This window comes from Ylistrum balloti, unplaced genomic scaffold (genome assembly GCF_031769215.1).
Source record: "Ylistrum balloti isolate Yb309-2 unplaced genomic scaffold, AGI_CSIRO_Ybal_v1 Utg370010, whole genome shotgun sequence".
Classification (NCBI taxonomy): domain Eukaryota; kingdom Metazoa; phylum Mollusca; class Bivalvia; order Pectinida; family Pectinidae; genus Ylistrum; species Ylistrum balloti.
In genome coordinates this window covers 174,521-190,382 of record NW_026782083.1, presented here as the reverse complement: position 1 = coordinate 190,382, position 15,862 = coordinate 174,521, and the positions used below count along the sequence as shown (strand labels likewise).

At 35.5% G+C, this 15,862-nt stretch overlaps 1 protein-coding gene across 1 annotated transcript in view; it reads right to left on the bottom strand.

The window, feature by feature from the left end:
* LOC132548433 (inactive phospholipase C-like protein 2) overlaps positions 1–15,862 on the bottom strand; it is a 90,364-nt gene that overhangs the window by 711 nt on the left and 73,791 nt on the right. The window contains exons 10-26 of the mRNA XM_060212298.1: positions 14,758–14,843; positions 13,908–14,028; positions 13,047–13,215; positions 11,995–12,093; positions 11,606–11,711; positions 9,595–9,774; positions 9,035–9,213; positions 7,301–7,439; positions 6,608–6,754; positions 4,839–4,936; positions 4,293–4,394; positions 3,794–3,979; positions 3,385–3,453; positions 3,117–3,170; positions 2,323–2,415; positions 1,410–1,505; positions 558–637 (exon numbers count right to left, since the gene is read on the bottom strand). Of these exons, the coding sequence (XP_060068281.1) occupies positions 569–637; positions 1,410–1,505; positions 2,323–2,415; positions 3,117–3,170; positions 3,385–3,453; positions 3,794–3,979; positions 4,293–4,394; positions 4,839–4,936; positions 6,608–6,754; positions 7,301–7,439; positions 9,035–9,213; positions 9,595–9,774; positions 11,606–11,711; positions 11,995–12,093; positions 13,047–13,215; positions 13,908–14,028; positions 14,758–14,843 (1,993 nt within the window). The 3' untranslated portion in view covers positions 558–568. The remainder of the gene's footprint in view (positions 1–557; positions 638–1,409; positions 1,506–2,322; positions 2,416–3,116; positions 3,171–3,384; positions 3,454–3,793; positions 3,980–4,292; positions 4,395–4,838; positions 4,937–6,607; positions 6,755–7,300; positions 7,440–9,034; positions 9,214–9,594; positions 9,775–11,605; positions 11,712–11,994; positions 12,094–13,046; positions 13,216–13,907; positions 14,029–14,757; positions 14,844–15,862) is intronic.

Below are 15,862 nucleotides of genomic sequence, written 5' to 3'. Positions count from 1 at the left end.
TAAGAACAGGTGAGACTTGGCCAGACATAGGTAGGTTTACTTACACAGTCACTTGTTTAAGAACAGGTGAGACTTGGCCAGGCATAGCTAGGTTTACTTACACAGTCACTTGTTTAAGAACAGGTGAGACTTGGCCAGACATAAGTAGGTTTACTTACACAGTCACTTGTTTAAGAACAGGTGAGAGTTGGCCAGACATAAGTAGGTTTACTTACACAGTCACTTGTTTAAGAACAGGTGAGACTTGGCCAGACATAAGTAGGTTTACTTACACAGTCACTTGTTTAAGAACAGGTGAGACTTAGCCAGGCATAGCTAGGTTTACTTACACAGTCACTTGTTTAAGAACAGGTGAGACTTGGCCAGACATAGCTAGGTTTACTTTCACAGTCACTTGTTTAAGAACAGGTGAGACTTGGCCAGACATAGGTAGGTTTACTTACACAGTCACTTGTTTAAGAATAGGTGAGACTTGGCCAGACATAGGTAGGTTTACTTACACAGTCACTTGTTAAAGAACAGGTGTGAGTTGGTCAGACATAGCTAGGTTTACTTACATGGTTACCAGCTAAGATTCCTCCACACCATTCTGTTTTTCATCCTTGATCAACCCTGAGGAACTGGCCGCCTCCTTCATCTACAATCAGTATAAGATTTCATTGAATTAATCATTAAACACTGCTTTAGTACAGGTATATATCAATAACTCAGTCAGTTGCAGAACATAGATAAATTCCCTACATCAAGAATGAAGCTGTCATAACTAAGAGGTGTTCTGAACAGTATAAATGATGTGAGACAAAGTTGAAATATAATTTGTATTATCTACACTTCAAATCTTCAAGCCATTCTATTGGCACAATATAGTTTATAATCGTTCCAATAAAATGTTTGTTTGATACATAAGTTGTAACATGTATTTAACCTCGTTTCAGTAGCACAGCCATTTTCAATCCAACTTAGGTATGAATGGTAATTTTCAACTAATTATACTGTTGTATAGCTTGTTTTTTCAACTGTGTTGTGTAATTCATACAATACAACAAGGGCCACTCTGCTTAATTTTTTTATACACGTCATTTTACCATCTAACATGTAGCTCTATATTAATTTGGTGGTCCTGGGTGAAGAGCTACAGGAATCACACCCACCACATGTAATATGTGACGAAAGAGAAGAAATGCAGACGATGATGATGATGGTGGTTTATCGTCTCCGTGACTCCGCCCGTCGCAGACCTAGTTATCTTGGTTTTATATCAAATAACGAACCTGTTCTAAACAATCTTGACACTCTTTCTCAGACAGAGTTACATACCTGTCGTAAATAATCTTGACACTTCTTTTCAGACAAAGTTACATAACTGTCATAAATAATATTGACACTCCTTTTCAAACAGAGTTACGTACCTGTCGTAAATAATCTTGACACTCCTTTTTTGCCTGTAACATCAGGGTAGCTTGACCCTTCAGTACACGAACATTCCAGGCAAAGTTTTCTGTAGCCTGAAAAATAAAACCACACGTTTTTTTAATTTTTTTTTTACCCAAAAAATATCAAAAAAATTTATACAAAGTTGAAATTGTCTCCTCTTTTCCGTCCCTTTTATCAGCACTGACAGACATATTACTATTCCTAAATCCACTACACTGTACTTACACAACTCTAGGTTCTCAGGTAATGAAAGTATTTTGACAAAAAAAAAAAAAAGAAAAAGAAAAAATATGAATACTGTCACTCCTATTACAAATTGCCTATAGTCTGACCAGGTGTAGGACTTAATGTCAGGAGATTTTGGTGGTAAATAGGAACAAATCTGTCGAAAAATTGTGAAAATGTGATACAGATTCAGAATGAGACACCACGTAATATGGTAAGGAATTAAAATGTTGTAAAACTAACATGATAAATTCACACAGTGCAATGTACAGACGATACTGTATAAAACTAAGAGATGTTCTTATGCTGTAGCTTGGGTAATTGATTTCCATGCAGGAACAATAATATGTTTTATTGTTCAAAACATTTACCAACAAAAGTTATTTCTCTGTCCTGTAATAAGCCCGTCCTTTATTTGAGTAAGTAGCATAACTGTAGCATAAACACAGTAAATTCATGTTTAAAAATTAGAGCTAAAAAATGTCTGTAAAATGTGTGAGCTCCACCTCAACCTTTTCCCATTGCCATCCTTTGATTCAGAACAGGACTGGATGGGATGGCATGGACAGACATGAGTAACATTATCTGACCCTCTACCCTATAAAATGGTTGGGGACATAAAAAGTGTCCAAAATGCTCACCAAGTGTGAAATATATACAAACCTTAGACATCTTCTTTCCTTTGAGGCCTGCCTGACTACAGATATTCTCCAAGTCCTCGTGCCATTCTAAACCAGCTTTCTGACACTGAAGTAACTAAAACACAAACAAGGGGAAAAAATACAACAGTGTTTAATCTAACTCAATATCAGTCGAACAAATTTCATGTCATTTATTTGAAAATTAACGTCACAGCCATGATGATTTGTACAGCTTATTACTAGTATTCCAGCGAATCTCAAATCCTTAGGAGTTTCAATGAGATGAAATAACAGAAGAACAGAAAGTCTTATCTTATTTGACATTATAGTATAATTTATTAGAAGTTAGCTAAATCAACTATGGTCAATATGATGTGATAACATAGGTAAATATACACAGCTATCAAAACCCGAGATCCCTCAGGGAGCCCACCATTACACAATAGGTGATTTCTCTTTCATCTCCTGTGTTCTTACACTGTATTGTCTGTATTGACAGGTGTGTGTACCACCTGGGTAACATAATTAAACTAGTTTCACAAATGAAAATCAGAATGCACCATCCAAACAAATGGTGCAAAAACAGTCTTCAGAAGTCAAAATTCAGAGGTGCCCCCCTCCCTCTTAAGACTAAATTGTCAAAACCAGGGACCAGAAGGAGTCGACAAGATCTAAAGAAATAGCTAAAATAAGCGTTGTTTAAAGACAGACTAATGAACAGTTCCTGATGATGGCAGATTTGAACAAACATCCCAAACACATATGAATGTCTTAATTCAATACATAACGTATGTGTTATGATGCTGTTTTGCTTACTTTGTCGTGGACAGTATCAGCAGAATCCATCAGGTTCTTACATTCTGCTACCAGCTAAAAAGAAAGAATTCATTTTACATGAATATTATATCACTAAACAGTATAAACAAAAGGTACCTGTCGATAATAGAGATTAATTCCACACAGCCAGCTCCGTTAAAATATCATCCCGACTATAAAGAATGTTCTTAGTAAGTTTTAGTTAAAATTAAAGGGGAAACAACATAAATTTGTACTAAATGACAACAGCATCATCCATCAGACTCACCTCCACAAAAGATTGGAGAGCTTTTTTCAGTACATCTGGCAGATTTCCTTGAGCTTCTAATGAGGGATACTGTGGGCAAAAATAATCCCTTATATGTTATAAGTGTTTAATCATGCATCATATTTCCTGCTCCACTTACATCCATCTTCAAGTAAAATTAATTAATATGTTACCTTAGATATTGAACATGCCCCTAATAAAAAAATAAACTTTATATATTCAAAATTCATTGGTCCATGTGTAAATGCATCACTTATAATTGCTTTTTTCAATATTAAAAGTGAGAAATTTCATTGACAAAACATACCAATACTTACAGAACATACCCAATACTTACAGAATATACTAATATACACATAACAAATACTCTACACTTTATAGATATGTAACTGGCTGTAAAGTGGCTTACCTCCCCTTTTATAATGACTGAGAGTGAGGACTGTTCTGTGGCATTGGACACACGTGTGGCCAGCAAACGTATACACTGTTTAATGTTTGCGATTGGCGATAGGCCACATGCCTCCTTGAATTCTGAGAGAGCCACTTGGACATCCTCTCGTAAGTCTGTACACTCTCGCAGTGGTGGAATTGATGTCTGTAAAAAACATAATGTATCATGAAACGTGTTAAGACATGGGAAGCTAACAGGCCCAATGATTCACTACAATACCAAGTATTAACATATCTTTGATTTATACTACAGCTGAGGAGTTCTATTCCACATCATAGCAGATCTCATCTACAACTTCCCTGTTTGCTGACAGGAAAGAAACATTATGTTTACTTCAATAATTATTTCAACAAAGAAAAAAAATCTAAATTTCCAGAAACACCAACTCAGAAGTGATATAACTTACATATATATTTAAAAAGAAAATTCATGCTGTTTTAAACTGGTAAATTCTTACCTTAAATGTTTCATCAATACATTTCACTCCAACAGTTTTAGGAGTGGTGTATTCTTTTTTGTGTTTTGTCTTCTTCACAGACATGCCTCTCTTGTGAGCTTTCTGTAGAACATAAAGGTAATGAGAACTTTTATAGGGACCAATTTCTTTAAAGAATACTAAATCCTACATAACAGAAATTATCATCCTAAAATTATCATCCTAAATAACAGAAATTATCATCCTAAAATTATCATCCTAAAACTATCATCCTTTATAACAGAAATTATCATCCTAATTAACAGAAATTATCATCCTAATTAACAGAAATTATCCTATATAACAAAAAATTATCATTCTAAATTTCAGCAATTATCATCATAACTTGGTCTTATTGTTAACGTTTACTCCATTTTTTCTTGCAGCAGTCAAATTCAGCATTTTTAGAATATACTAAAACAGATTCAGACCAGAGTAAGAAAATGTTCTAAAACTAAGAAAATGACAACCACTAACATGCAATCATACAACAAAAGTATAAATTGTATATAAAAAGAGAAGACTTACCCCTCCCCCTCGTTTATTGGTTATTGCCACGTGTACAAACAGTGTACAATTCTCTATCGGATCACCCGTATTGGACAGAAGGTTGATATGACGATAGCCTGTAACACACACAGATCCTAAGGCTCATACAAACTGATACAGATATATACCTGATCTATGTGATATTACGATACAGCTATATTTATTTCTCTAAAAATTACAGTCCAGATGGAAAACTGAATTTACAATTACAGGTATAGTACATGAGATTAAGGATAGACACCATAACTTGTAATTTCATATAATAGCAGCTATCTTATAATTACTTTTTAATTATATTAACAATATATCTGAGTTATTTTTCACAATTTTCCAACAAGGTAGAGCTCTATTTTTTTACTTTTTCATAAATCATATATATACAGGTGTTCTGTCTGATACTTTTCTAGAGATCAGATATATACAGGTGTTCTGTCTGATACTTTTCTAGAGATCAGATATATACAGGTGTTCTGTCTGATACTTTTCTCGAGATCAGATATATACAGGTGTTCTGTCTGATACTTTTCTAGAGATCAGACATATACAGGTGTTCTGTCTGTACTTTTCTCGAGATCATATATACTTTCTGTCTGAGATTTTCAGATATGACATACATGTGTTCTGTCTGATACTTTTCTAGAGATCAGATATATACAGGTGTTCTGTTGATACTTTCTGATACTATATACAGGTTTCTGTCTGATACTTTTCTAGATCAGATATATACAGGTGTTCTGTCTGATACTTTTCTCGAGATCAGATATATACAGGTGTTCTGTCTGATACTTTTCTAGAGATCAGACATATACAAGTGTTCTGTCTGATACTTTTCTAGAGATCAGACATATACAAGTGTTCTGTCTGATACTTTTCTAGAGATCAGATATATACATATATACTTTTCTAGGATCAGACATATACAAGTGTTCTATCTGATACTTTTCTAGAGATCAGATATATACAGGTGTTCTATCTGATACTTTTCTAGAGATCATATATATACAAGTGTTCTGTCTGATACTTTTCTAGAGATCAGATATATACATGTGTTCATTTGATACTTTTCTAGAGATCAGACATATACAAGTGTTCTGTCTGATACTTTTCTAGAGATCATATATATACAGGTGTTCTATCTGATACTTTTCTAGAGATCAGATATATACAGGTGTTCTGTCTGATACTTTTCTAGAGATCAGATATATACAGGTGTTCTGTCTGATACTTTTCTAGAGATCAGATATATACAGGTGTTCTATCTGATACTTTTCTAGAGATCAGATATATACAGGTGTTCTGTCTGATACTTTTCTAGAGATCAGATATATACAGGTGTTCTGTCTGATACTTTTCTAGAGATCAGATATATACAGGTGTTCTGTCTGATACTTTTCTAGAGATCATATATATACAGGTGTTCTATCTGATACTTTTCTAGAGATCAGATATATACATGTGTTCTATCTGATACTTTTCTAGAGATCATATATATACAGGTGTTCTATCTGATACTTTTCTAGAGATCAGATATATACAGGTGTTCTGTCTGATACTTTTCTAGAGATCAGATATATACAGGTGTTCTGTCTGATACTTTTCTAGAGATCAGATATATACAAGTGTTCTGTCTGATACTTTTCTAGAGATCAGATATATACAAGTGTTCTATCTGATACTTTTCTGGAGATCAGATATATACTAAGACATAATAAAATCAATATAAACTTCACCAGTAAAGTAACCCTTACCTGTTTGCATACATTCAAAAGGAACAGTATACTGAGCTATAAATTCATCGCCTATAAATTCATCATCTAAAACAGCAAATCGCACAAGAGCAAGCTCTGGCAGATTGATCTGGAACTCGAAGCTCTCATCAAATATTGGGCAATAACCTGTGAACATGAAATTGAAAGTCATACTCTTCAAACAAAATTTAATCTATATTTCATCCAGTAACTACCAGGTACTAAGTAGATAGGGACCAATGTCAGATTACTATAATTACTAAAATCAATCTTCTAGGAATCAAAGTCAAATTATACGTAATTACTAAAGTCAATCTACCAATAAACAATGTCAGATTACTGAAATTACTTCAATCAATCTATTAGGAAACAATATCAGATTACTAAATTACAAAAATCAATGTATTAGGAATTTACGTCAGATTGCCTGGTAACATAATTACTACATTCAATCTATTAAGAAACAATGTCAGATTATCATAATTGCTACAAACAATACACTGTGGAACATGGTCTGATTTCCATAATTACTGATTATAAAATATCCAGTACTGTTGTATCACCATAACTACTATAATCCATTCAGAAACTTAAGGTAAGGATCTCATCTCTTGCACTTCAGGACAGCTAGAATGATAAGATGTAATACCAACAAAACAGTAAAATTTTAAAGAGAAATGTAGTGGTCCCTACCATTGTGAGGCACGGTCTTCGTCCTTTCCTCTGCACAGTCGGCTGGTATCCCAGAAATCTCTATGGTAACATATGGGTCAGTGACATCACCTCGAGATCCTGACCCTTTTGGCTTGGGGAAGTGCTGACCACTAATAACCTGGTAAGTATAACCCATCAATTTGAAAATGCATTTTGTTTTTGTCAATTTCTAAGTCTGCATATACCACAATAATAATGGAAACATTTATTTAGTCAGCCCAAAAACTACCTTCATGCAACAGCCTTTTGTTTCTGCTTTTCTGATATATCACACAATCAAAACAAACAACGTTTTTTTTTTTTATATTTCTCATCTATTCATGTTATCATTTGCTGAATACAAAATCCCGTGTTACATATATATTGAGATTCTGTAAAAGACAAGAAACCTAGCAGCTTTGACGGTCACCTGAGATGAGCAATATTGAATATAAAGGTTAAAGGGTAGTTATCAAGTGTCATGAAACAGAAATTGTGACACTGAATATAGGAAGCCAGTGTCAATATATACCATCAAAACTGTCACCCTATACTGATAACTCTTACAAAGTTATTTCCAGTGGGAAATAAGCAACACTATGCTCAAAAACGCAATTTTTCTATGAAAATTACAGTCTAAAACAAATTCAACCCCAGAAAGAAATGTGAGACTCATTTAGGTAATTAAAGCACCTTAGATGCTTCCATTCATGAAGAATATTGGATTCTACCATATCTGGGTCTTGAGAAGAGTTTTGAAATTTAAGTAAATTTGACCACTTTTGGCCCCGCCCATCAGCCCCTGGAGGTCAGTCAGGATAAAAATGAGCATACCATCAAGCTGTCATCCTTCACTCATAATTCTAACCAAGTTTGAAATATTTCCAATTGTAATTAAACAAATTATAATTAAAAATCTAGCTTTCCTATATAAACTAAAGTAAACTTTACCCCCTCTCCACAGGGAGATGTGAGAGTTTGGGGCCATGACATTCACAATTTTGGTAAAGCACCTTAAGATGCTTCCATGCATAAAGAGTGTTTCATTCTAGCATATCTGTGTCTCGAGAAGAAGATTTTTGAAATCCAAGTCAATTTGACACTGCCCCTCAGGCTCCTGTGGGATGGGGACTGTATAATTCCAAATTTTGGTTAATATTAGGCCAAGGAAGGTTTCTGCAAATTTTCATTGAAAACGGATCAGAGGTTTGTTTTAGAAGAAGTTGAAAATGTTAAATTGTTTACAGACACACGATGCTGAATGAAGGTGATTGCAATAGGTCACCATGAGACTTTGTCTCAGGTGACCTAAAAACCTCAAAAGTTTGACAAAAGGACTATATTTCAAACAGAATTTATTTTGTGGTGGCATCTCAAAATGAGTAAAATTTAAATTTGATCCCCAGTGTGCTATAGGATAATGTGATGAGACAGTCCTTCATTCACAACATCATATCCTTGTGCATGCAAGAGAAACTATCATTATTGATATATAAAGATAATGAGAATTTAAAGGTTATAGAGTATTTGCAGGCAAGAGAGACTAGCATTACCAATGTATAAAGATAATGAAAATTAAAAGGTTATAGACTATAATACGATGGTAACTGCAGATATATGATTATACTATCAGACTGTTACACTGAAGGTAGGGTATAACCTATACCTGCCATGGACTTATTGTTAGATAAATATTACATGTACAATGTTCAGAGTGAGGTCCCTCCATTGTACCTTTATGTGGAGAATCTGTGGTGAGACCCCTGGAATGACTTCCTTTGTGTTGGCACTGAAGTAGGCAATTTCCTCCCTCATAATGGACGGTTTGAGAATATAGCCACAGTTACCATTTTTGAGGAACCAGCCATTGTACAAATCCATCATTAAGCCAGGCGTCTGGTAATTCATGGCCACTGTCAACAAAAGTCAGTATATATGAAAACATCAATTCTACAACCTTTATCACTGATATTCTCCAGTTTTTTTATATCCAACAGTATCAAACAATAAAATCAAAGTACACATAGACTTACATAGCTATACCCCTCACTAAATGATCATGTCATAACAAAAGTGGTCAGGTGTGACCTTTAACCCTTAAAACTTGATCAACAACCACCAAAATTTAATCATAGAATGTGATATTATATACCAAGATGTGAATATGATCTAAATAGGTTAAGGGTGTTATGAGATATTTTGTTATGTCTGGTCAGACAAAATGATTATGGTAACTACATATCCTACCACCATATCTGTCCCACTTACTAAGTGTTAGGTAAAATCACACCTACCCATCTGACAGCCACAGTTCCAGAGATCCCTAGGATTGTAGTTACTCGAGTCCACCCTCAGACTGTTTGGGTACACCCGACTTAGGAAGCGTTTGTTGTGGTTGACAAATTCCTCTGGGCAGGTCATGGCCAGCTTCATAGCTACCGACTCACTAAAGGAACACATTTCCCAGTACTTCTCTGTAATCAAAACAAGTCATATCACATTGGTTTTCAGCACAAGCAGTAGCTTTATGTTTCTCACAGCTGAGTGTTGAACTTCCATAGCTATAATCCTACCATCATAAAATGTTAGCAGGGCTCTCACACCCCATTTTGGGACTGGGCCCCGGGGCCCTTAGAATTCGGAAAAATAGTGGTGTTTTCCTTAGAATTGGGGTCTAAAGTGGGATAAAAAGATACTATTTTGTATATCGGCCCCAAATCTGGCAGATCAAGAGCCCTGGTTAGTATGGTTAGGTTATACAATTGTGAATGGTACTATAACAAGAGGTCATCAAACACCTCACATTTTCTGCTTGAACTATAACAAGAGGCCCAATGAAATGCATTCTTCACCTGGTATTCAAAATTTTCAAGCTGCAATCCAGGTAAAACTTAACTTACCTATAACTTGGTCCTTTTCTGGACTGAATTTTTTAATCTCGGAACAGATATTGTGCAACATAAACCTACCACCAACAATTTTTACCACACTCTAAAACAAGCTCTCAAGTATTTTGCTTCATTTCAAGAAGATGTTGGAGTATTATAACAAACTTGAGGCATGTGACCTTGACCCCTAAATATGTGTGAAGGTAATTTGTTCCCACAAACTTGGTTGGGTCTCATCCTAGGAAACTATCAGTTATGAATATATGGCTATTAACAGACTTATGGTTACATCAAAAATTTGGTTTCAGCAATGGATACTTATGATTAAGTGTAGTTACTATGAGACTCCCCACACCCTACTTCAAGATTTTGGTCCCAGCAATGGATACTTATGATACAGTGTAGTTACTATGAGACTCCCCAGACCCTACTTCAAGATTTTGGTCCCAGCAATGGATACTTATGATACAGTGTAGTTACTATGAGACTCCCCAGACCCTACTTCAAGATTTTGGTCCCAGCAATGGATACTTATGATACAGTGTAGTTACTATGAGACTCCCCAGACCCTACTTCAAGATTTTGGTCCCAGCAATGGATACTTATGATACAGTGTAGTAACTATGAGACTCCCCAGACCATACTTCAAGATTTTGGTTCCAGCAATGGATACTTATGATACAGTGTAGTTACTATGAGACTCCCCAGACCCTACTTCAAGATTTTGGTCCCAGCAATGGATACTTATGATACAGTGTAGTTACTATGAGACTCCCCAGACCCTACTTCAAGATTTTGGTCCCAGCAATGGATACTTATGATACAGTGTAGTAACTATGAGACTCCCCAGACCATACTTCAAGATTTTGGTCCCAGCAATGGATACTTATGATACAGTGTAGTAACTATGAGACTCCCCAGACCATACTTCAAGATTTTGGTCCCAGCAATGGATACTTATGATACAGTGTAGTTACTATGAGACTCCCCAGACCCTACTTCAAGATTTTGGTCCCAGCAATGGATACTTATGATACAGTGTAGTTACTATGAGACTCCCCAGACCCAACTTCAAGATTTTGGTCCCAGCAATGGATACTTATGATACAGTGTAGTAACTATGAGACTCCCCAGACCATACTTCAAGATTTTGGTTCCAGCAATGGATACTTATGATACAGTGTAGTAACTATGAGACTCCCCAGACCCTACTTCAAGATTTTGGTCCCAGCAATGGATACTTATGATACAGTGTAGTTACTATGAGACTCCCCAGACCCTACTTCAAGATTTTGGTCCCAGTGATGAACACATACAATACAGTATAGTTAATAAGACTCCCACATCCTATACCAATGATAACTCATTATGATGCAGTGTAATATGAAGACAATTTGTGCTAGAGATGAATACTTACGATGCTGTTGAGAGACTTGGAAGTCTTGGAACCTCACAGACACACAGTACATGACAAGGTCTGAAAGATCCTTTCCCAGTTTAATTTGCTTGTTGGCTGGACTATCCTGTAGGTTAAAAAAGTTGGTGTTGATATATCATAATTTATTTTTTAATTGGATATATGTTCCTTCCCCAACATTACCTTATCAAAAATATACTTGTCATAACAGCATTATTAGGGATAATTTGAAAGATGTTCTCTCCCAATACAAGTAGTTGGACTACAGGTCCCATAATGATAAACAGTTATAGTCATTAAGTTAAGTGTCACTATGGACGAGGACACCAAAATATTACAAATACTTCTATTTCCTAAAGCATGAAATAAAAATGATATTCTGTATTTACTTTGGCTTTGTTGTTCTTCTTTTTCTCTACTTCTGATGATTCGTCTTCGTCTGTCACATAATCTTCCTCCAAAGTACAGTTAAGTGGCAATTTCTTACTCTGTCAACACAAACAGACATGAAATAGAATTCATTCTGTTTGATCATTTACTGAGATGACACTGAATAACAAGTTACTCATCGTATCAGAATACCATATCATTGCAGACATTTCCAAAAGAGAAAGGCAACCTAACAAGAGGCACATGCTTAACACTGGGCTTTAACAGGGAGTTGCAGATAACGGCCAAAACTCTTATCCTGTTGAATTTACAGAAAACAAATGTTGTAATTCAATAAGACTACAAGACTTATGTCTGGTCCTGGTTATAACATTAGTAGGACTGTATTATAAGGTAGGACTACAAGACTTATGTCTGGTCCTGGTTATAACATTAGTAGGACTGTATTATAAGGTAGGACTACAAGACTTATGTCTGGTCCTGGTTATAACATCAGTAGGACTGTATTATAAGGTAAGACTACAAGACTTATGTCTGGTCCTGGTTATAACATCAGTAGGACTGTATTATAAGGTAAGACTACAAGACTTATGTCTGGTCCTGGTTATAACATCAGTAGGACTGTATTATAAGGTAATACTACAAGACTTATGTCTGGTCCTGGTTATAACATCAGTTGGACCGTATTATAAGGTAACTCTGTAAGTAATGCTGCCTCAAAACTTAAACAATGAACATATTAATCTGATCAAAACATTGCAATGAATCTGATCAAAACATAGCAGTGAATCTGATCAAAACATAGCAATGAATTTGTTCAAAACATAGCAGTGACATTTGATCAAAACATAGCAATGAATTTGATCAAAAATAGGAGTGACACTTGATCAAAACATAGCAGTGACAATTGATCAAAACACAGCAGTGACACTTGATCGAAACATAGCAGTGACACTTGATAGAAAAATAGCTGAGACCTTGATCATAACTTATCAGTGACCCTCATAACACTGAGGAGACAATCATAGTATATAGGCTTGTGAATACTGACCTTAACTATAACTTTGCCATGAAGATCCTCGGGGGATGGTAAATCTGATGCCTCTTGGTCAAATGATAACGAGACAAGTTTATCACCAAATGTAGACTGCATACACTCTACCATGATCTTCTGTTGTTTTATACTACAGTGGTTCTCTATTGACAGTATCAGGGGGTAGCTGTAAAATAAAACAACAACTTAATCTTACAGGGACAATATCAGGGGGTAGCTGTAAAATAAAACAACAACTTAATCTTACAGGGACAATATCAGGGGGTAGCTGTAAAATAAAACATCACTTAATCTTACAGGGACAATATCAGGGGGTAGCAAGGAGCCCTTGCATCATATGTTACTACTCCTTCTCTCCAAGGAGCCCTGGCATCATATATTACTACTCATCCTCCCCAAGGAGCCCTGGCATCATACATTACTACCCCTCCTCCCCAAGGAGCCTTGGCATCATATGTTACTACTCCTTCTCCCCAAGGAGCCCTGGCATCATATGTTACTACTCCACCACCCCAAGGAGACTGGCATCATATGTTACTACTCCACCACCCCAAGGAGACTGGCATCATATGTTACTACTCCACCACCCCAAGGAGCCCTGGCATCATATGTTACTACTCCACCACCCCAAGGAGCCCTGGCATCAAATGTTACTACTCCTCTCCCAGTAACCCTGGCATCAAGAGTTACTACTACAGTGATGCAATCTGACACGAGGGACATACATGGGTAACAATATCTGCCCGTTCCACATCCTCCCATAGATTTGTGGAAGCATAAAAAAAAGCAGGACAAATACTACATGAGCAAGACCATTTCATAAGGTATTATCAAATATAGTTATACAGAAATACTTACTGAGATATATCGAATGCATGTTTGTTGATGGTTTCTATGACGGACACAAAAGTGATTTTGGTGGTCAGTGTTCGGCCATGTTTGATGATTGGGTCACCGTTAGGACCATCCCAACAGTCCACTACAAACAGAGCAGACAGGTGTTAACTATGTGATATACAAAGTAGTCCTAGGTTATCATTATATATTAGTCGTTTAAATTGTATAATTGGTTCTAATCATATTTTCCTCAAGAAGGAATAATGATATTTCAACAAAGTCTGACAGCAATCATCAGGCCACATATGCTACAGAACTGACATGGGTAACACTGTATACATCACACTCCTACTAATTTATACTAATCATACATAAGGATAGTTGTTTGATTTGTTCATGAATATTTTCCTATAAAACAAGAGATCCCGAGAGAGATCTTGAGGTCTATCATTGTATGATCTTGATCAATTCTATGTAGGCTGGATTTTCCTTTTTTTCTCTTCTTTCTATCTAATTGTACTTAATCATTACTTGCTATGACCGGAGAATTGAGTATTATGGCAAGACCGTACACCAGGGAAACTAACAAGTAAAATTTGAGAATGAGAGATGTCTTTCAAATCTGTCTTAAAAATAGACAATGCCCAACTAGGGACCAAGGAAAGCTGTCATATGAAATTTGAAAATCACCCATCAAATACTTTTGAAGAAATAGCAATGACATTTTTTTTATAAATGAATGACAGGTCATAGACAATTAAGGATTTGAAAATGGAGGGCCAACAAAAAGTGAAATAACCATTTAATGATGTTCAGTGATGAAGTCAAATCTTGATATTAATGTACTGTATTATATTACGGTAAAACTTACAGTCCACACAGCGACATCCCTTATTAAGTGCTCTTATGTATGCTTCTACACTAGAGGGTCCCTGTAACTGATCTTTCATAAGATACCTGAAAAATAAACACATTGAGAGATATATCACCAGATCTTTAGCATTGTATATAGCTGGTACTGTTTGTAGACATTACAATGTATACCCTGACCTCATCATATCCAAATATCCAACGTTTATCAAACTTGATTTACTCTATCTTACCTATCATAATATCAGATATAATCTTAAAAAACATCTCAACAGTCTCATCTAAACTAGATACATAAAATCTATATAACTAGATACACACTGGCTCACTGTCAAACAACTATCAGTTATAGAGAGATACACACAGGCTCACTGTCAAACAACTATCAGTTATAGAGAGATACACACTGGCTCACTGTCAAACAACTATCAGTTATAGAGAGATACACACTGGCTCACTGTCAAACAACTATCAATTATAGAGAGATACACACTGGCTCACTGTCAAACAACTATCAGTTATAAACTAGATACACACTGACTCACTGTCAAACAACTATCAGTTATAAACTAGATACACACTGGCTCACTGTCAAACAACTATCAGTTATAGACAAATACACACTGGCTCACTGTCAAACAACTATCAGTTATAAACTAGATACACACTGACTCACTGTCAAACAACTATCAGTTATAGACAAATACACACTGGCTCACTGTCAAACAACTATCAGTTATAAACTAGATACACACTGGATCACTGTCAAACAACTATCAGTTATAAACTAGATACACACAGGCTCACTGTCAAACAACTATCAGTTATAAACTAGATACACACAGGCTCACTGTCAAACAACTATCAGTTATAAACTAGATACACACAGGCTCTCTCACAAATCTATAAGTTATGAACAAGATAGAGACTGGCACATTCTGACAAATATATAGTTAAGCTTAACTTATTTGATATCGTACAACTGTTATACTTTTATATTATGTGAACTGTATTCTATACTTCTGTATTCTGAGAGAATATTATACTTAGCATATTTGTAGCTAGTACATTATACTTTATATCATGTGAGCTGTAATATAAACTGA